The sequence below is a fragment of the Lithobates pipiens genome, unplaced genomic scaffold, assembly GCF_037356315.1.
Source record: "Lithobates pipiens isolate NorthernLeopardFrog02 unplaced genomic scaffold, aLitPip1_a1.2 Scaffold_8, whole genome shotgun sequence".
Taxonomy (NCBI): Eukaryota; Metazoa; Chordata; class Amphibia; order Anura; family Ranidae; genus Lithobates; species Lithobates pipiens.
In genome coordinates this window covers 389,609,404-389,631,490 of record NW_027507903.1, presented here as the reverse complement: position 1 = coordinate 389,631,490, position 22,087 = coordinate 389,609,404, and the positions used below count along the sequence as shown (strand labels likewise).

General features: G+C 41.7%; 1 protein-coding gene across 1 annotated transcript in view; it reads right to left on the bottom strand.

Annotated features, from left to right (window-relative positions):
* JADE2 (jade family PHD finger 2) overlaps nucleotides 1-22,087 on the bottom strand; it is an 855,152-nt gene that overhangs the window by 263,141 nt on the left and 569,924 nt on the right. The window contains exon 7 of the mRNA XM_077473934.1: nucleotides 1,186-1,353. Within this exon, the coding sequence (XP_077330060.1) occupies nucleotides 1,186-1,353 (168 nt within the window). The remainder of the gene's footprint in view (nucleotides 1-1,185; nucleotides 1,354-22,087) is intronic.

Here is a 22,087-nt window from a genome sequence, read left to right as displayed (position 1 = left end):
CATCAACCGATGACACCGCCCCTTGTCCCTATATAAGTCACCACGCAGCGCGTCCCTGGCATTGCGGCCGGAGAGAGCCTCGAGTCAACATCTCCAGGAGAAGAAGAAGAACGGAAGGCGGCAGCGACAGAAGACCGGGCCACCGCCTGTAAAAGAGCTATAAGAAGGCGCGGTGGCCCGACAGAAGAACCGAAGAGGGGGACAAGACCCCCGAAGTTGGAAGAAGAGGCCGCGGCGACGAAGAAGAATGCCGGGCTCCTCCACTAGCAAAAGAGCTATAAGAAGATAGCGGAGGAGTCCGGCGAGAAGACCCCCGAAGATGGAAGACCCCCGGAGCTGTGCAATAAATTATTTTATCTTGTGTGTTGTGTTTTTTTGTACTTTATTTTACAGGTGAATGGGTAGGGGTACATTGTACCCCATACTCATTCACATAGGGTGGGGGGCCGGTATCCGGGGGCCCCCTTATTAAAGGGGGCTCCCGGATTCCGATAAGCCCCTCGCCCGCAGACCCAGACAACCAACGGCCAGGGTTGTCGGGAAGAGGCCTTTGTCCTCATCAACATGGGGACAAGGTGCTTTGGGGTGGGGGGGGCCGCGGAGCCCCCCCTTCCCCAAGGCACCCCACATGTTGAGGGCACGCGACCTGGTATGGCTCAGGAGGGGGGGGGGCGCTCGCTCGCCCCTCCTTTTCTGGCCGGCCGGGTAGCGTGCTCGGACAAGGGTCTGTTGTGGACTTGGGGGGGACCCCCACGCCGATTTTTTTCGGCGTTGGGATTCCCCTTTAAGTCCCTTCGCGGGCCCCGCCTACCTGGAGACGCGCTCGAAATGAGCGGACTTTCCTCCGCGTGTGTGGGCGAGTCCGTTCATTTCAAAAGTAGGGCGGATAGTACGGCGGACTTAGTACGCCGTATTAGTCCGCTGAGTGGGCAAGTAGCCCGTTCCGAAAGTCCGACGGACAGTCTGGCGGGAAGTCCGCCAGTCTAAGTCCGTTGGATTGTCGGCTACGTGTGTACGCGGCATTAGTGTCAATTTGGCCCATAATGAAACTTGTGTACAGCACAAGCCTAGAATTCAGGGATGCTACTTATACAGGAACATATATTTTCTCTATTTATGAATGAACGTCTGCACACATTTAAAACAAATATCATTCTAGTAAACACGCATTATATGTTGTCTTACTTCAGGTATCCATAAGGCACAGCTGACATGGACCCACTTAGTCCCACTTCTTGTAGGTTTTAAAGCTCCACCTCTCTTTGGGCATAGTAAACATTTAGCTTGAGCGCCCAGGGCACAAGATCGACATAGCCAATTTCCTGTGGGAACTTTCAAGATTCCGTAACAAGCCTGAAGAAAGAAAAATTATAAACACCACAGTTATGACTAGAGAAACTTAGGGAAATTATACTAGGCAGCTAGGATATAAACTAAGATTGTAACCACAGACAACAATAGTAAACCAAGGTAAATTTAATAACCTGTAAGTAAAATCTGGAATTTCCTTTTAGTAATATTAATATTGTAACTAGGATAATGAGTGCTAGCAAGGTTGAAGGTTTTGTGCAGTGCATCATCTAGGATGAATACCGCTGCAACAGATGTAAGTGGGTTGGCCTTCTGGAAGCTCACATTAGAGATCTGGAGGAGCAAGTTACAACACTGGGTAAAAGCGACAACCATGAAAGGGGTATTCTGCTCACCAAGCAGGTGCTTAATGGGGTTGATGTGGAGGGTAGAGGGGCAAGTCAGGATTATCAGGTAGGAAGTTAGGTTACTGTAGACAGAAGGAGTGTTAGGGGCCTACAGAACTCTAACTTTAAGAGAATACATTTTCCAAGGCTGAGGGCTGCTCTCCAAGACTTAGACTAGGAGGGAATATTGGCATCGATGAAGACAAAACAGAAATGGAAATTCTTCAAAATGTCTGAATGTGAACACATTGCAAAAAAGGCTAAAAGTAAAACCTGTGGCTTTTGGCCAAAGTAAAAAAAAAAAAAAACATATAAATAATAGAAAAAGATCTTTTAAAAAAATGTAAAAAGGAATGAACACTATTATAATTTAAATGTTACAAAAAATATAACAGAATATGTAAATCGGAAATGAAGGCCACAAAAATTCAAAATGAACGACAGATTGCAAGAGAGTAGGACAAACCCCCAAAAAATCTTAAAATATTCTAATAGTAAAAAGGTCGGGTCTGAGGATGTAGGCCCTTTACAAAATAATCTGGAGTGGGTGACTGGGGACAAAGAGAAACCAGATTTATTAAATACCTTCTTCAGCTCTGTGTATACAAAGGAGCATGGGGAAGCTCATGTCCATAATGGGGATGATAATGACTCGTGCCCAAATGATCTATTGTGGCTCACAATTAATATGGTCCAGAAATATTTAAACAGAATAAAGGTTAATAAAGCACCTGAATCAGATGGCATACACCCACATGTCCTAAAAAAATTAGCTCTCATTTCAAAGCCATTGTTTCTAAATTTTACGGACTCTTTAATAACTGGCATAGTACTAATGGATTAGCCAATTTGATGCCTATATTTTAAAAGAGGTCAAAGTCTTTACCAAGTAACTATAGATCTGTACGTTAAACTTCTACTGTATAGTTGCAAAGATACTGGAGAGTTTCATAAAAGACCACATAGATGAGTTTTTGCTATAAAAAATATATTTTAAGAGGTAAGCAAAATCTTTGTCAAAGGTATGGCTGTGGATATGGTATACTTGGATTTTGCAAAAGCATTTGATACAGTCCCCAATATACAGCTAATATATAAAGGTAGTGTCTACATGCTTAGAAAAATCAGTTTGCAAATGGATAGAAAACAGGCTAAAAAAAAAAAAACGTATTCAGAGATTAGTGGTTAATGATTCATACTCTGAATAGTCTAAGGATTCAGTGGTGTACTCCAAGGTTCAGTGTTGGGACTGTTACTTTTTAATATATTTATAAATGATATAGAGCCTGGGATCAAAGTTACCATTTCAACCTTTGCAGATGACATCAAGCTTTGCAGTGGAATAACATCCTCACAGGATGTCTCCAACTTACAAGCTGACCTCAATGTCCTGTTTAATTGGGCGACAATGTGGCAAATGAGGTTCAATGTTGATAAACGTAAAGTTATGCACTTGGGGCTAAAAAAATATACATTCCTCATACATAGTTGGGGGAGTATAACTAGGAGAATCAATGGTGAAGAAGGATCTGGGTGTTTTGGTAGATCATAAACTTAATAATAGCATGCAATGGCAAGCTATGGTTTTTAACCTTCCTAGCGGTAATCCCGAGTCTGGCTCGGGTTGGGAATTTAATTACATAAGCGGTAACCCCGAGCCAGACTCGGGATCGCATCGCTCGATGCAGGGGAGGACACAGGGAGAGTTACTCACCTTGTCCCCTGGATCCAGCGATGTCCGCCGCGCTGTGTGACCGAGCTGTCCTCCGCTCGATTCACAGTGCCGAATGCCGCCGAGCTCCGTTCCCTGCGACGTTACGACGCACGGGAGCGGAGAACGGCGGCAAATTCAAAAAAGTAAAAAGACACAAAACACACACAGCACTGTAATCTTACAGATTACAGTGCTGTATTAAAAAATACACACCCCCTTTGTCCCTAGTGGTCTGTGCAATGCCCTGCATGCACTTTTATATTATAAATACAGTTTTTTCTGCCTGGAATTTGGAGATTGTCCATAGCAACCAAAACATGTCCCTTTTTCAGTTTTTTTTGGATTTGATTACATTATTGAATAATTTTTATTATTCTTTATTATATTATAAACTTTATCATACCCGGGATGTCCGCTAGACTCTGGTTTGAAGAGATTTCAGAGCGTTATTCCTAAGAATTACAGGACTACAAAATAAAAGCCAGATTTCCATGCAAAATAATTGTACCGCTTTCAGCACCTTATTCCAGACTGAATCATACCGCCAGGGAGGTTAAGGCAAGCAAAATCTTTTGTAATAAAAGAAGTATGGCCTGCAGAAAGAGAACATTAGAAGGACCTCATGTGGAATAAGCAGTTCAGTTTTGGGCACCAGTTCACAAAAAGTAATTTGGAGAACTGGAGAAAGTGTAGAAAAGGACGACCAAACTGATAAGAGACATGGAGGAGCTTAGCTATGAGGAAAGATTACCTGAATTCAATTTATTCTCTCTTTTACAAGATGAGATTAATGGGGGATATGGTCAACATAAAGTTAGACAGTAAGTGGTCCATATAGCGTGCTTGCTATAGAGTTATTCACTTCACCTGCAATTGGGGGATCGATCGTAAAGTGCATCTCATTGAATGGTGAGTGTGAGCAAATTGTGACAACAGTGGAAGGGACTTAAAAGGGCATGGTTAAGAGGCTTCTCACTGTATAAACAGCACACATTTGCCACAATCCTTATACCCACAATAAAATGCCTTAAAAGAGAATTTTAGGGGTCTTTTGTTTGAGAAATCATACTTACCTAAGTGGATGCAGCATCGGTTCAATGCTGCATCTGTCCCCCACCGGCTCCAAGACTGAGAACTGAGCAATCAGAGACCACTGATCACTCAGTTCTCAGTGCTCCATGAGCTGAGAGCCGATGACTGTCAGTCACCAGTTTTCTGCTCTGCCCCTCCCCGTGCGTGTACTGGAGAGCTGTGCTGTGGAAGGGGTGGGAGCGGATGGCTCAGGCTCTCATTGGCTCGTTGAGAGGCTGAGTCGGAATCTGGATGGTCGCAAACTTTCCCCAGCCAGGACTGGTTAATTGATGTGTGCCGACGGTGGGCTTCAGCCCACTGTCTGCTGAAAATGGGTCACAGGAGTGCAGAGCAAACAAGCTTTGGTTGTACTTCTTTAATTACTGTGCTTCAAGCAAAATTCTTAAAGAATTTTATAAACTTTAGTACAATCACAATAATGTAAACTTTTCCATTACAGATTTTTCTGCACACAGAATACCGCTTTGTCCATGCCTACCTTATAAAATACGTAATTAAACAGTCAATGTCTACTTAGCAACCAGCAACTATTGCGACAATACACACTGCAGTCAAAAGTATATACTGTACAAAATAACATAAAAAGAGCGGGAGTATGTAATGGACAGCATAGTTTATATAAAGAACAAAATTAGCTGCGCTACCTACCCCCACTGAGGCTATTATTGTTTGTGCAAAGAAATGAAAATTAATCAGATAATTCCAATAGATTAAGTGAAATCAGCTAGAACAATTTATATACAAACAAAATTAAGTGATAAATGCTCAAAAATTAAATATGATTAAATTAATATAGTGATTAATAACAGTTGATTATATTAAAAAAATGACTAAATTATAAATGAATAAATTCATTAATTATTGACTATAAGTAAATTAATTTAAATTAATTATAATCAATAAATAAATAATTATAAATAAATACAGTGATTATTAATTATAATTAAATAAGATAAAAACCCAGTGACAAATGAATAAAAAATTATATCAATAAAAAAGGTGAACCAGTGAACCACAACCAATGAGAAAAAGTCCAAACAAAAAGTCTTTATAATGGAAGAGATATCTCTTTAAGAAGGTGCCAGTCAGCCGTGCGATCCACCTTCACCAAGCCAGAAACCCGTGAGTCAACAGTGGGAATGCACGCTTACCAGAAAGCGGTATGTAAACGCTGATTGAATTTGTCATCCGAACTGCACCAATCCTGACTCCTATTGCGGAAACGCTTTCGAATGGACCATGGAGATTTCCATATAAGCAGGCAATGGTTTAGATGATAACTCGGAAAACACAAAGAAAGCCTCCCATAGTGTAAACCAGGCAGGATATTTTTATTTAAATAAACAAAATATACTCACAAACATAGCAGTAAAAAAGCATGAAATGTCGGCCGGCATGCGAATGCCCGTTCAGAAGGCCAACGTAATTGCGTCAGCACATCTGGACCACCAGGGTGGTCCAGATGTGCTGACACAATTACGTTGACCTTCGGCCAGCATTTCATGCTTTTTTGCGGCTATGTTTGTGAGCGGGTGGTCCAGATGTGCTGACGCAATTACATTGACCTTCTGAACGGGCGTTCGCATGCCGGCCGGCATTTCATGCTTTTTTGCTGCTATGTTTGTGAGTGGGTGGTCCAGATGTGCTGACGCAATTACGTTGACCTTCTGAACGGGCGTTCGCATGCCGGTCGAAATTTCATGTTTTTTTACTGCTATGTTTGTGAGTATATTTTGTTTATTTAAATAAAAATATCCTGCCTGGTTTACGCTATGGGAGGCTTTCTTTGTGTTTTCCGAGTTATCATCTAAACCCTTGCCTGCTTATATGGAAATCTCCATGGTCCATTCGAAAGCGTTTCCGCAATAGGAGTCAGGATTGGTGCAGTTTGGGTGACAAATTAATTATAAAGACTTTTTGTTTGGACTTTTTCTCATTGGTTGTGGTTCACTGGTTCACCTTTTTTATGGATATCATTTTTTATTAATTTGTCACTGGGTTTTTATCTTATTTAATTATAATTAATAATCACTGTATTTATTTATAATTATTTATTGATTATAATTAATTTAAATTAATTTACTTATATAGTCAATAATTAAGGAATTTATTTATTCATTTATAATTATTTATTCACTTTTTGAATATAATCAACTGTTATTAATCATATTTAATTTTTGAGCATTTATCACTTCATTTTGATTGTATATGAATTGTTCTAGCTGATTTCACTTAATCTATTGGAATTATCTGATTAATTTTCATTTCTTTGCACAAACAGGAATAGCCTCAGTGGGGGTAGGTAGCGCAGCTAATTTTGTTCTTTATATGCATTGTATTTTGAATGTGTATCACATCCTGGTAGCTGCAGCTGTAACTGGGTTTTTGTTTTTTAATCTTTTAGATTAGGAGTGCAGTAATTTTTTTCTCTTACTAGTTTATATAGTGCAGAGTTCAAGAGCATGTATGTGCAGGGGTCAGGAGTAAGAAAAATGCAAAATGCACAGGACGAGAGTAGGTGACACACAAAGTGCAGGCATCAGGAGTATGTAGTGAATAGAGTAGGGGTCAGGAATGCATATAATGCAAAGAATAAAGGCCTCAGAAGTGTTAACCTGACAGACAGAATAGGGGTCAAGAGGATATAAAACACACAGGATGCAGAGGTCAGGAGAGCTTATCACATATAAAGGAGGAGTCAGAAGTATTTAACACACTGACAGCAGTACAGTGGGTATAGAAAAGAATCATCCCCCTTTAACCACTTCAGCCCCGAAGCATTTGGCTGGCTGCAGACCAGAGCCCTTTTTGCGATTTGGCACTGCGTTGTTTTAACGGACAATTGCGCGGTTGTGCAACGTGGGTTCCCAAACAAAATTGACGTCCTTTTTTCCCCACAAATAGAGCATTCTTTTGGTGGTATTTTATCACCTCTGTGGTTTTAAATTTTTGCGATAAACAAAAAAAGAGCGACAATTTTTGAAAAAAAAAAAAAAGCATTATTTTTTACTTTTTGCTATAATAAATATCAGCAAAAAATATATATAAAAAACATTTTTTTCCTCAATTTAAGCCGATATGTATTTTTCTACATATTTTTGGTAAAAAAAATAAATATATATTGCAATAAGCGTTTGATTGGTTTCCACAAAAGTTATAGTGTCTTTTTTTTGTAATGGCGGCGATCAGCGATTTTTATCGTGACTGACATTATGGTGGACACATTGGACACTTTTGGCTCTAATTTAGGACCATTCACATTTATACAGCGATCAGTGCGTTTAAAAATGCACTGATTACTGTGTAAATGTGACTGACAGTGAAGGGGTTAACCAAGAGGGGCGCTGCAGGGGTTAAGTGTATCTTAGGGAGTGATTCTAACTCTGGGGGGCGGGGGCTGTGTGTGACAGAACACTGATTACAGGGAGCTGTGATCAGTGACAGTGTCACTAGGCAGAACGGGGAAATGCTTTTTTACATCAGCATTTCCCCGTTTTTCCTCTCCGTGAGACGATTGCGGGTATCCCAGCAGACAGCAAGTCCACGGGACCCGCAGTCGGACTCACAGTGCAACAATAACGTGATTTTGTGTGATTTTTCCCCTTTTTGCTTTGCAGAACTGCCCAAGTTCACTTAAATTTAAAAGTGACCGTTTATGGAATGTAGTCTTCAAGTCATTCCACACATTTTCAATGGGATTTGAGTCTGGGCTCTGACTCGGCCATGCAAGGGCATTCACTTTTTTCTCCTTCAATGACTTAGTGGTAATTTTTGCTGTGTGCTTTGGGTCATTGTCATGTTGGAAGGTAAACCTTCTTCCCATTGACAACTTTCTGGCAGAGGGCAGCAGATTTTCTTCAAGAATTATATTCTGCCCCATCCATTACTCCTTGTATATTGACTAGTGCGCCAGTCCCTGCTGCAGAGAAACATCCCATAACAGAATATTACTACTTCCATGCTTTACAGTAGGAATGGTTTTATTTGGATGGTGAGCTGCATTGGATTTCTCCAAGACATATTGTTTGGTGTTGAGGCCAAATAATACAATTTCAGTCTAATCTGACCAAAACACCTTTTTCCATGTGACCTCAGCATCTTTAAGGTGCATTTTGGCAAAGCTCACTAAATGTGGCCTTTCTTGAGGAGTTGCTTATTTTCTTGCAACCCTCCCATACAAGCCACATTTGCGTATAATTTGGGATATTGTCGTCGCACGCATGCAATGACTACCCTTTGCCCTGTAAGGCTCGATTCACACTAGCACGTTTTTTGATGCATTTTGCAGAAATGCAAGGAAATTTTTTAACATGGGTTCCTATGGAACATGTTCACATCAATGCATTTTTGTGCCTCTGCGTTTTTGGAAAGGGTCGGGGACTTTTTTTCATGCAAAATGCAGCGTTTTGCATGTAACAGAAGTCAATGGACCTGCATCAAAAACGCAAGTACCGTGTTTTTGCCGCGATTTGCGCTTTTATTTTTTTTCATTTTTTTCACTGTATATATCTGGTTGCTAAGCAACCACAGTGTAAAAAAAAAAAGAAAAAAAAAAGAAAAAAAAAAAAAACGCGTGTCCAAAAACGTGGCAAGCACCGCAAAAATGCTCAAAAGCAACATGCATAGATGTGAATCGAGCCTAACTGCTTCAGAGTTGCTGTAGGCCTCTTGGTAGCCTCTCTGACCAGTTTCCTCCTGGCTGTTTCAGTTTGCAGTGATGTCCTGATCCAGGGAGGGTCTGTGCTGTACCAAATACCTTCCACTTCTTAATAATACATTTCACTGTGCTTCTAGGCATTGATAAAGCCTTTTAATTATTTTTTTTGTAGCCATCTCCTGACTTGTGCCTGTCAACAGCTTTATCCAAGAGATCTTTTGACAGTGCCTTGCCACCCATAGTTGATCGTTTGCTTCAGTTGCACTATCAGACTGAAATGCTCCAGGAAAGTTTTTTTTTTCATTGTCATTTTTGAGGAAAGTGAGGGGGGGGGGGGTGAATTCCTTTTCCCATTCAGGGATTCTGTTTTTGAGTTTCTTTAATTTTTTTTTTTTTTACATGTTGGTGGTATATCTTTCATTTTGATGTTATAAGTTGCTCTGACAGCTGGATAAAATACAACAAAATGTCATTATTTTAAAAGGGGGTGAATGTTTTCTATACCCATTGTATGTGCAATGGTTTTGCACAGAGCTGCCCCAAACCTTCTCTTTTGGGGACCCTTGCCAGTGCTTTAGGCTCCTCCACCTTTCCGATTGAAACCAATTGCTCTAGCTGCTGTCAGCCAGAGCACATGGAGGGAAAAAGGAGACCTGCAGCGGGGCACAACGTTAGATTGATAGAGGATTCAGGTGTTAGGCAGGGGGGCCGGAGGTACTGGTATTGGAAGGTTTTTTACCTTAATACAGAGAGGTATAGGTAAGGTAAAAAAAGTTTTGCCTTTACAACCACTTTAACAGTTCCCTACATTAGAAATACCAAAAAAAAAAAATCAAAAAAAATCAATGATTCAAAACGGTATTTACATACTTTTGGCTATATAGGTAAGTGTAATGGCAAGGTGCTTCAATTGCTCCCTTTTTCAAGTTATTTCAATCTAAACATAGTAGTTGCATGATATTGATTGTTCACACAATACCGGACACAAATATTTGCAATTCAACTGTACAATTTAGTAGATTTAGTAGTGTCTATTAAATAAGATGTCGCTGATGGGTCCTGATGGATGGCACGGATGGGTGGCACTGATAAGTACCAGATAGATGGCACTGATAGGTGGCACTGATGGGCACTGGTAGGTGACACTGATGGGCACTGATAGATGGCACTGATGTGCAGCAGCACTGTCCAGGCACTGATTGCAAAAAATAGCCGATTACCGGCTGTGTTGACATCACATGATCAGTTGTCATTGGCTGACAGCTGATCACGTGGTAAAGGGTCGGGATCGACCCCTTACTCCGATCTGTGATCCAGCGAGTCTATGAGACTCGTTGATCAAAGAGCGCACTGTACGTGCCCTTTAGGGGGCGTGCAGGCCGCTCGTGCATGGGATGACGTCAATAGACGTAGTCCCGGCAATGCAGGTCCTCTCTGTAGCCATCATTCGGCTATAGCGTGGATCTCTGGAGCTTAACTTACCCACCCCGTCCCCCCTACTGATCGCAAACATACAGCAAAATCTACAACGGAATGGTTCACAAATAAATGTATCCAGGTGTTAGAATGGCCAAGTCAAAGTCCAGACCTAAATCCAATCGAGAATCTGTGGAAAGAGCTGAAAACTGCTGTTCACAAACGCTCTCCATCCAACCTCACTGAGCTCGAGCTGTTTTGCAAGGAAGAATGGGCAAGAATTTCAGTCTCTCGATGTGCAAAACTGATAGAGACATACCCCAAGCGACTTGCAGCTGTAATCGCAGCAAAAGGTGGCTCTACAAAGTATTAACGCAAGGGGGCCGAATAATTTTGCACGCCCCACTTTTCATTTTTTTATTAGTTAAAGTTTCAAAAATCCAATAGATTTCGTTCCACTTCACAGTTGTGTCCCACTTGTTGGTGATTCTTCACAAAAAATACAAATTTTATATCTTTATGTTTGAAGCCTGAAATGTGGCAAAAGGTTGAAAAGTTCAAGGGGGCGGAATACTTTCGCAAGGCACTGTGTATATATATATATATATATATATATATATATATATATATATATATATATATGGGTTAGGGTAGACATTGAATCACAGGTACTCCTACAGAGGCACCATCCCCTAAGAATATGTGACTATGTTTAAAAAATAAAAAAAAGGTAGAACTTTAATTGTGCCGCAGAGGAGTATAATAAAAAGATAATACACATACTTGAATTATAAAAAAAACATACAAACATCTGCCATACGACATTATTCATCTGCCATACGGCAGTACCTTCTGAGAGTAAACAAGTTAAAATGAGTTACTGTCTTGGAAGTTTGAAGTCAGGGTGTACCAGTCCCAGGCAAAATAGAAACGATATGGCCTACACGCTTCTCGGACAGTTCCGCTTTGACAGGGCCTTGAGAGTAACACAGTATCTACTGGCTAGTGGCAAGTTCTTTAAAATCTGGTGGTTTATTTAGCAGATGTTTGCAAAATTGTGAAAACAAACAAAAATAGTAAAACAGATCCTTGCCCGGCGCTAAACTATACAGTAGTCTCCTCCCTATACGGTGGGGGCTGGTCCCCGACAACCACAAAAACATGTGGCAAAGCAAAGCTTTTTAAGTCCAAACAGAGCTCTATCTCAGATTCCATTCTGAGTTTCAAGCCTGAGCTATCCTGTGCTCTCTTCCTGCTCATTTAAAGTCCACCTGAGCGTAGACTCAAACACTCAAACATTATTTTTTGCATGTTAGGGAACAATCAGCATGTGTGCTTTTTCAAATCATTGTACCAATTACAAAAGGTTGATTAGAGCAATATAGTATAAATGGCTCCCTGTTTTCCGTTCAAAGTTTAATTTTTGTTTCTGATTGGAAGCTTTTTTTTTGATCCCTAATTGGTTTATGGGTTACTGCACTGCCTTCCAGACTACGTACATGCATGTCTGTAAAAAAAATTCTCTTGCTCAGAAGTAATAAATAGAATGTCTAGGCTTAAATGTCATCATCTGCTATGCATCTCAAACAGCATTAATGTTTGAAAACTATTATTACAGCAAATTACATTAACTGAAACCAGCAAGTTTTAAAATGAATTATTTACCAGTGCATTTTGTGTTGCCATTCATATTTAATGGCGAAGGCCATTTTCACCAAATTTTTTTATTTTCGCACATGATTTATTTGGTTTACTTATGCAATCATATTAGACTGCTGCTTAAATCAGGACAACGCAAGCACCTGCCACTGCTTTTAAATCAATAATCACTTTATTGGGTAATGCATTACTGATCCTAATAAGTTGGAAGGTTTTCAATTTGTGATAGTGCACCTGGAATACATATGTACTGTACATCTGTTGCCAATGGAAAACCAGTGTCTCATCACTGATCCGATGAGCAAATTAAGGGTAATTAGATGATTTTTTTATGACCTGAACACCAAGAATATCACACTCCAGAAGATGGCCACAGAACATATTTCATAGGGTGGTGAACTGCCTATACTCCCCTCACAATTCTGTTGCAGGATTTTCCCAGATTATCTAAGGAAGAGGTTAATTTCTTTTTTCTATATATGAAAGGGAAAGCTTGGTATCTGCTTGCAGAAAATTTCCAACACGCTGCAAATTCTCATTGTTGTAACGTGTTATAATTATAGCACTAGTGTTCCACATCACTAGCCATTACAAAGGATTCTCAAATTAAAAATTTTTTAAGGGTCCTTTCACACGGGGCGGATCAGTTCTGATCCGCCCCGTGGATATCCGTTTGCTCAGCGGGGATCACTCCGCCGATCCCCGCTGAGCAGGGAGATGACAGGTCCGTCTCTGCATACTGCGCAGGGACGGACCTGTCACAGCGCCGCTCTCCCCTATGGGAGATCGGATGACGACGGACCGCAGTGCCCGTCGTCACCCGATCCGATCCGCAGACGGATGGAAAAATAGCTTTTTCCTCCGTTACACTTTTTCGGATCGGAGCGGGTCGGATGTCAGCGGACATGTCACCGCTGACATCCGACGCTCCATAGAGCTCTATGGAGCACCCGTTCAGGACCACCTGAAAAACTGACAGGTGGGCCTGAACGGGACGTCAGTGTGAAAGGGGCCTAAATGTTTGTTTTGGGTAGTGAAAAGAATAGATATGGCAACTTTTTTTGTTTTTCTGCTGTCTGTGTCTAATTGGGGAGGTTTCCCCTCACTTCATGTCCTTAGGCTAATACCAAAAATAAAAAGAGGAACTTGCCCTAAAGTGAGGGATATCCCCGCTTTAGTAGAATCACATTTGAAGATTTCCACTCTGCTGCTCTGGTGACAACTGATAAAAGAACAGAAGACCAGGTGGTGGTCATACAAATCTTGGAAACAGATCTAAAACCCCAAGAAGCTTTCACCGACCTAGTAGAGTGCACCTTGACAGGGAAACATAGAAGTTTGTCCTTAAAGGAGTTGTAAAGTCAGAAGGTTTTTTATCTTAATGCATTCTCTATGCATTAAGATAAAAAGCCTTCTGCGTGCAGCAGCCCCCCAATATCTAGCTGAGCCCTGTCTCTGTTAAGCGTTGTCCGCAAGTGTTTCGGCCATCTGAGACACTCCCTCCTGATTGTGCCATTGGCTCCCGCTGCTGTCAAAGTCAGTCAATCAAGAGAAAGAAGGGGTGGGGCCGGGTGGCGGATCAGTTTCTGGTTGGACACAGGGATTTTTGACTCGCCTCGGATAGCTGGCTGCTTGCTGTGGGGTACTTGGCAGGAGGGAGGGGCCAAGAGCACAAAAGAGGGACCCGAGAAGAGGAGGATCTGGGCTGCTCTGTGCAAATCCACTACACAGAGCAGGTAATTATACCATGTTTTCTATTTTTATTGAAACAAATGAGACTTTACAATCACTTTAAGCACAAATAATGTTCTGTTTGAACCATTAAAAAATGGTTACAGGGACCATCAGGAATAGAAAAAAAAGAGTCAGTCTTTCCAATAGGATCAGAGGTTGAGAGGTAGACTTGTACACCATGAAATCCATCCAAGCAGTGAAGAGAATTTTTATTTTATTGTTATGGAATCAGACAGAAAAATGGGGATGTCCAGGTTCAGGTGGGAGGCTGAAATTACCTTATAAAGAAAATAGGCTTTAAGGCCCCAATACTACCTTACCAAAATATGTTCTTTATAGGATGAGGCCACCAGTTTAAACACACATCTTGCAGAGGTGATGGTGATAAGGAAAGCTACCTTGTCAGTGAGAGTGAAAAGGGGGAGATCCCTATCAAGCACAAGAAGGCAGTCTTGGATGAGTTCTTGTACAACATTCCAAGTCACCGGAGGCTGTACAGGAGAGGCCACATTACAAAACACCCTGCACAAATGTCTTGGCCAAAAAATGGGAGGCTAGCAGCCTTTGGAATAGGATTGCAAGGACTAACATTTCTCCCTTAATGATATTCAAGGCCAGATGCTTATCCGGACCAGCTGCAGTGAGAATTTATCCCACTGAGTATTTCCTGGGGTGAAACTTTCTTTGCAAGCATCAAGTGAAGTAAACCTTTTATGTGTGATGGTGGATTCTATATGAGGAAGATTTCCTAGCTTTTAATTGCATGAGATTTACTGAATCAGAGTGGCCCCGTCTCTTAGGATCTAGGCCTAAACAGCCATGGGATGAAAAGTAGAGAAATTAGATCTGGCCAATTTGGGACAGCCTACAGGGTTTCCACCAGAAGTCCTCCACTGCAATCCTGTGAAGTAGATGCAGAAGGAATTTCTGAAGGAAAAGTGTAGATCAGGCTGTACTGAGCTACAATGGTATTCACTGCTGGTGCTAGAGGATCTCTGCAACTGGAGCCAAACCTGTTCAGTTTCTTGTTAACCCTGGTGGACTTAAAGCGGAGTTCCACCGACATTTTGAACTTTGCGCCCCCCCCCGCCATTCATTATTGCTTTAATATTTCTCACTGGAGTTTTTTTTTCAGCAGTTTAATTTAAATTAATTTAAATTATTTCCACAGCGAGCCCCACATTGGCTCCTGGGATATGAGTTTTCAGCAATCCCAGGAGTCAATGGGAAACACAATGAGTGAGCCGCTCTCTGTAGTTCATGTTTATGCGAGAGATCAGGAGGTGCATGCTTCAGATGCCCACACGAAGGATGGGACATTAAAGTGAGCTTAACAAAACAAAACAAAACATTTAGAAAACCTTATAGGTGCAAACATCATTGGGTCTTTAAAAAAAAAAAAAAACTGCTAGAAGTAGTCTACAATCATTGTCTCAATGACTAAAGGCAGACATATTTGAATTCCAATATCCGAATATCAGCACTTTGGAGTCCCATATAAACACACCAAAATTTTGGAAGAGCGATGATTCCAGACTAGTTCATAAGATCAGAGGGCTGTTTTTCTGTCATTATTGGATTTATACAGTGCCACCATTTAGCTGCGCACCCACCCATTCAACAAGGGGTCAGTAAAAATCTGTGCGGTATGGGATGATGCACTGATGTGTGAAGTACAGCCTGGGTGGCAACCATGGCTCCCTAGGTACAGTGTGTTATTCACAGGATAACCAGGTGAAAAATAAAAACCTGAAAGAACAACCCTAATGCAGGCACCTCATCTAATGGCTGGTAAGTTGCAATATATTGTTTCTTTGTTTTTGAGTTTAGATATGGTATAAGTACCTTGAGCAACCACTATTGATCTACTGTACTTTTACTTAATTGTTTGCACTGTTTACTAAGTAACATTCACAGATGTTTTTTTCTTTACATCACACATTAATTCATAACACATAATATATTATTACACATAATTTCCAAGCAGGTTGAGGGGCTCCAGGGAAGTTGTTTATTTGGGAGGAAACTGGCTTTTCAGTTTCCTCATTGTTTTCAAAAATCCAGTTTGGGACCTGGAGCCCGGTGATTCCATAGTGTTATGGGTGGGACGGAATTCTCCAATCCTGGGACCGGGTTTGGGGAACAGCCAGAAGTCTGGCTGGTTGATTGCACAGGTGAGTCCTGGGCTTATAACAGAGCCAAGACCAGGGTTCTGGGCTCCACCCTCCCGAGGAGTCCAGGCAAGCAAGGGAGAAGCATGCATGACTGCATGGTATAGCCAGAGGGCCCAAAGCTGTGGGCTGAGCAGCAAAGGATAAAAAGAGGTACAGTAGTTGTACGACATCTCTGTTATAGGGATATGAGGGCTGAAGTGTAAGCCTGAATGGCGGTATTGCTGAGGAGAGCCAGGTGGCTTGGTATTCTTCCGTTTATTCATTTGTTACTGGTGTGAAGCTGAACCCTCCTGTTAGGGGACTTGTTTCTTTTACTTTTAATAAAAGTGGGCCAATAAGCTCTGAAATGGCATAACTGGCGTGGACTCTGCTCACTGGTGTGCTCTACACAGAGGCTAAATAACCCCCAAATATTACAATATATATACACACACACACACAATGCATCCAGAAAGTAATCACAGTGCTTCACTTTTTCCACATCATGTTACAGCCTTATTGCAAAATGGACTGAATTCATTATTTTCCTCAAAATTCTACAAACAATACCCTATAATGACAATGTGAAAGAAGTTTGTTTGAAATCTTTGCAAATTTATATAAAAAAAAAACACGTACTGTAAATAAGTATTTACAGCATTTGCCATGACAGTTAAAACCAAGCTCAGGTGCATCTCGTTTCCACTGATCATCTTTGAGATGTTTCCGCAATTTGATTGCAGTCCACCTGTGGTAAATTCAGACATGATTTGGAAAGGCACACACCTGTCTATATAAGGTCTCACAGTTAACAGTGAATGTCAGAGCACAAACCAAACCATGAAGTCCAAGGGATTGTCTGTAGACCTCCAAAACAGAATTGTATTGAGGCACAGATCTGAGAAAGGGTACAGAAAAATGTCTGCAGTATTGAAAGTCCCAATGAGCACAGTGGCCTCCATCATCTGTAATTTGGAAGAAGTTTGGAAACACTAGGACTCTTCATAGAGCGGGCCACCAGGCCAAACTGAGCGATCTGGGGAGAAGGGCCGTATTCAGGGAGGTCACTCCAACAGAGCGCCAGCATTTCTCTGTGGAGAGAGGAGAACCTTCCAGAAGAACAACCATCTCTGCAGCACTCCATCAATCAGGCCTATATGGTAGAGTGTTGCAGGAAAAGAGAAGAAGGGGGCGCCTCTGGGTGTAGATTTTTAAAAGGCAATTTTAAAACAAACAGATGATGCACTCACATTTTCCAAGGCATAAAAAGGCATGTAGAATACAAGGGGGGCGGTTTTTTCATCTGATTCGTCCGTCACATAGGATCCGGTCCGCGGGTGTCATGTTGTCCTCTCCTGGCATTACCACGAGTTTGTTGTTAAAAAATGCCGGCTTGGTGGACGCAGAGGATGTGTTTCCAAAGGGAAGCTTGGTTAGCGGTGACACGCGGGTCGCGGGGTTGTGACGTCACGGCTGGCGACGCGTTTCCTGAGCGTTCGGGTCGAGGTGGAGAGACAACCGCGCTCTTTCATCAGGCCAATCAGATGAGAAGGGGAAAACAGGGGTTTAAATAGAGGAAGAGAGATTGAAAAAGGAGGCGTGGTTGGGCGGAGAGTGGGGCGTGGCTTCGGGGTAAGCATACAGCTGGAGAGAGACTAAGTGGAGAGGGGCATGAATCAGGAAGATAGGGGAGGAGACAACGGGGAGAGGATGTAATGAATACAGATGAAACGAGCAGACAAGCGGGGGCAAAAAGACAGAAAAGAGGGAACTATAATTTGAGCCATCTAAACAGGCATAATATATAAATATATGGGCATGTTATTAATAAAGCATATGGAGAAATCATCAAGGTGTATATTGTAAATGTTTGGTATGAAGGGGATGAAAGGAGAATAAGGAGGTATATCGGAAGAGAAGGTGGAATTGTAGATGAGAGAGTTCTAACTACCTCGGAGGAGAGGGGGGGGGGGGGTGGGCCAAGAAATATATACGAGTCATGTGATGGAAAACGAGACTGTATACTAACTAAGGGAAAAAGAAAAAAAAAAAAAGAAAAAAATAGGGAAGTGGTTGAAAATAGCTAGTAGGGAAGCAGCATGAGTACATTATGGCGTTTGAGCTAAAAAATGGGGGGAATAACTGAGAATGAATTATATGGAGTAGAGATATGCAGGGAGAAAAAAGGAAAATTACAGAGAAGTAGAGTAATCGAAAAAATGAATGAAAATATTAGAAGAAAAAAAAAAAGGGGGGGGGAGGGAAGGGGGGGGGGGACGGTAGCATAGTATGTGAGCAGTGGAGATATATATACTTTATGCTACCTGTAGTGGTTAGGTGGGTCTGGGAAGGCTAGATAGGAAGAGAAAAAGGGGGGGGGGGGGAATGATAGCGGGATAATGGTAGATATCTAATTACCAGGAAAGGAACATATAAAAATTGGTCGGTTTGTCGTCAGTCCACCGATCAATAGATTTAAAAAACATCACAATAATAATAACTTCATGCATCTTATCATAACAGTCAAATACAGTGAGAGAAAGCACTTAATAAAATCATCGGGTTTGTCAACATAACAAGAATAATCCCTTAATTATGTAAAACATCTATATAAAAACATCAGGGGAAGGCTGTTGTATGTAAGGCCTTATTTTTTACAAATTAAATTTTACTAACATACAATAAAGTGCACAGATGGGAAGGGAAATATATGTATGAACGATATGCTATACCAGGTTATAATAGTGGGGGGCAGTGGGTGGGGAAGTATAGGCAAAATCAGAGGATCGTGGCGATTTCAATGGATTCATTGATTCCCCCCGGGGAGAGAACATCCAGGGAATATATCCAGAATGTTTCACGGGCGCACAGTTTTTTGAATCTCTCCGCCGGGGGGAGATGATTTGGAATCTGTTCAATGATCCATACCTTTAGGCCTATAGTAGAGCCTTTGTGGAATTGGGAGAAATGTCGTGGCACACTGTGTGGGTTTATACCTCCTTCAATGAGTCTTCTATGTTCGCCGAGGCGTTGTCTCAGTGTCCTTATGGTTCTCCCCACATAGAGGAGGCCACAAGGACAGCTCAGTACATACACCACAAACTCAGATGAACAGTTAAAAAATTCTTTTAGCGTGTATGTTTTGCCTTTTGTAGTGAATTCTTTTTGGCCGTGGTTTACGAATTTGCAGGTTTTACAGAGGGCTTTACGGCATTGGAACATCCCAGTTAGCGGTATCAATTTGGGGGCCATGGAAGGGTGTGTTTGTACTTTGAGTTTGCTGGGTGCGATTTTGTTCCTTAGATTGGGGGCCCTGCGATAGGTCACAGAGGGTCGAGCTGGGAGTTCAACTCGCAGGTGGGGATCCTGTTGAAGGATGGCCCAGTGTTTCCTCAGTATTTTTTCCATGGCTTTGTATTCGTTATGAAATGTGGTGATAAATCTACTAGAGAAGTCATGTGGGGGGCGGTCAGTTTTGGTCATTTTCCCCGGGAGACATTGTTCGAATGCGTCATCTATGAGTGATGACGAATAATTTTTATCCCCAAATTTAGTTTTAAGGTTTATACTCGATTCTATGTAGTCCTCTTGTTTGGTACAGTTTTGTCTAAGGCGCCAGAATTGGCCCTTAGGTATGTTTTTAATCCACTTTGGGTAATGGCAGCTGTTATAATGTAGGTATGAATTACCTGCAGTGGGCTTCGTATAGTTTTTGGAAATGATGGTGTGGTTTTCATGTCCTAATTCCAGATCTAGAAAGGCTATCGTGTCGGGATTCATATTGGAGGTAAATGATAGTCCGTAGGGGTTGTTATTGCAATGTTGGATGAATGGGGGAATTAAATCAACTGCACCATCCCAGATAATGATAAGGTCATCAATGTTCCTTCCGTAGAAGATAATATTTTCAGCGAAAGGGTTATTTTTGTGAATAAAGCGGGATTCCCAAAACCCCATTGCGAGATTGGCGTAAGAGGGCGCAAAATTAGCGCCCATAGCTGTGCCCTGGATTTGTTGATAGAATTCTCCATTAAAGGTAAAATAGTTATGGGTTAGGCAAAAGTTAACAGCTGTTATCAAAAAGTTGACTTGGCGCATGTTTATAAGGGGATCATTAGTTAGGTAGTCTTCTACCGCTTTCAGGCCGAAGGCATGTGGGATGGAGGTGGCGGCCATCACGGATGTAGGATTGGAGCTGTGTTACCAGTGGCTGCAAAAAACGGTCGATATAAAGACTTAGACCGGTAGTCACACTATCCATAGTGGCTACGATTGGTCGACCAGGCGGGTGTTGGGGATTTTTGTGCACTTTTGGCAGGTATTAGAAATATGGGATCTGGTAAAAATTCTTCTTTAGGAAGGCCCCTTCCATCTTGGAGAGGATGCCTTCTTGAAGGGCGGATGTAATTAGGACCTCAGCTTCCTTGGCGAAAGCGTTAGTAGGGTCCTGTGTCAGTATTTTATAAGTGATATTATCGGCAAGGAGGCGGAGAGATTCTGCGACATACTCAGATCTGTCCAACAAGACTATACCGCCTCCTTTATCTGCAGACTTGATTATGAGGTCTTCTTTGTGTATTAGCTTGTCTAACGCCTGGGTTTCTGACCGAGTGAGATTGTTAGTATTAGATTTTGAGGTGGTATTGCATAGTTTGGTTAGATCAGCATATACCACTCTGTAGAAACTTTCGATGTAAGGGCCCTTAGATTGGGTAGGGAAAAAGATGGATTTGGGTTTAAGTGATGTATGGGTGATGGGGGGGGGGGGGCGAAGCTAAGTGTTGGGTAAGTATTAGAGATGTATATTCGTCATCGTTTGAGATTTCACAATTGTCGATGTCAAATGTGGGTTCATCTATGGTAGATGCAGATGAGTCGTGGATAGGGGGTGTAATTGGCCCGTTGGCAGGTTCTCTTATCTCTTTGGAGTTCTTTTCCTGTTTTATATGGAAGTGTCTTTTGAGGGTTAGATTGCGTACATAGTTTTTAAGGTCTTTGAAGAGGGTGAAAGGGTTGGGTCTGTTTAATGGTGCAAAATTTAGTCCCCGACTGAAAAGAGAAATATCAGCGGGTGATGGGTCATATGAGGATAAGTTGAAGATTTTTATCATTTTTGGTATTTCAGTGTGCTTGCGTAACTTATTTGTTCGTCCTCCTCTACAACCTCTAATGTGAGTTTTCTTTTTCGGGGATTTGAGGTTGGAGGAGGACTTTCCACTAAAAAAGAAAGCAGTGTAGTGCGATCTGGCCTTGGGGAAATAATTTCTGAGTTCTGGTTTGTTGGGGGTGGGATGTCAAGGGGTGCCAGGGTATTGGGGTTTTTTGTTTTTGGGCTAGTGAGAGTTAACTGGCTCCCATAGTTGGAAGTGTTGTTATTATCTTTGTTGTTATTAGGGAATTTTGTACCTAAATTGGAGGTTGGTAGGATCCTAGCTTGACTGGGGCTTGATCTTATTTTAGGGGTTTCTGTAGGTCTATTATAAAACTGGTTGAGGGATTGAATTAATCCATTGATTCTAGCTGGGTTCCTGGGATTGTTTTTATTCGGGTTGTAATTGTGGTGCTTCTCTATGGTACCGTATTGGTTGAGACCGGGACGAGGAATTTTAGACGGGGAGGTGTGGAGAAAAGGGTGAACGATAGGATCGTATGGATTAATACTCATCAGTGCAGGTGGGGTCTGCTTGAGGGATTTGTTGGTGATATAGTGGGTTTTAGTATTTCTGGTCGGGATTAGTGGCTGGAGAGTGGGAGGGTCTAGTTTAAGGGCATCAGGTACCGATGGCCCATGGCTACTTTGGTGGTTCCAGGAAAAAATACGATTCATATTATGATCGTCTAGATCCCGTTTAAATTTACCTATTTTGGTGGAAATTAAATCATTCTCTTGGTTCTTTGTATTTTTCTTTAAGATATCCAACCAGGATACTGGGATTTTTTCAGAATGGTGTAGGGTTTCCTCGGA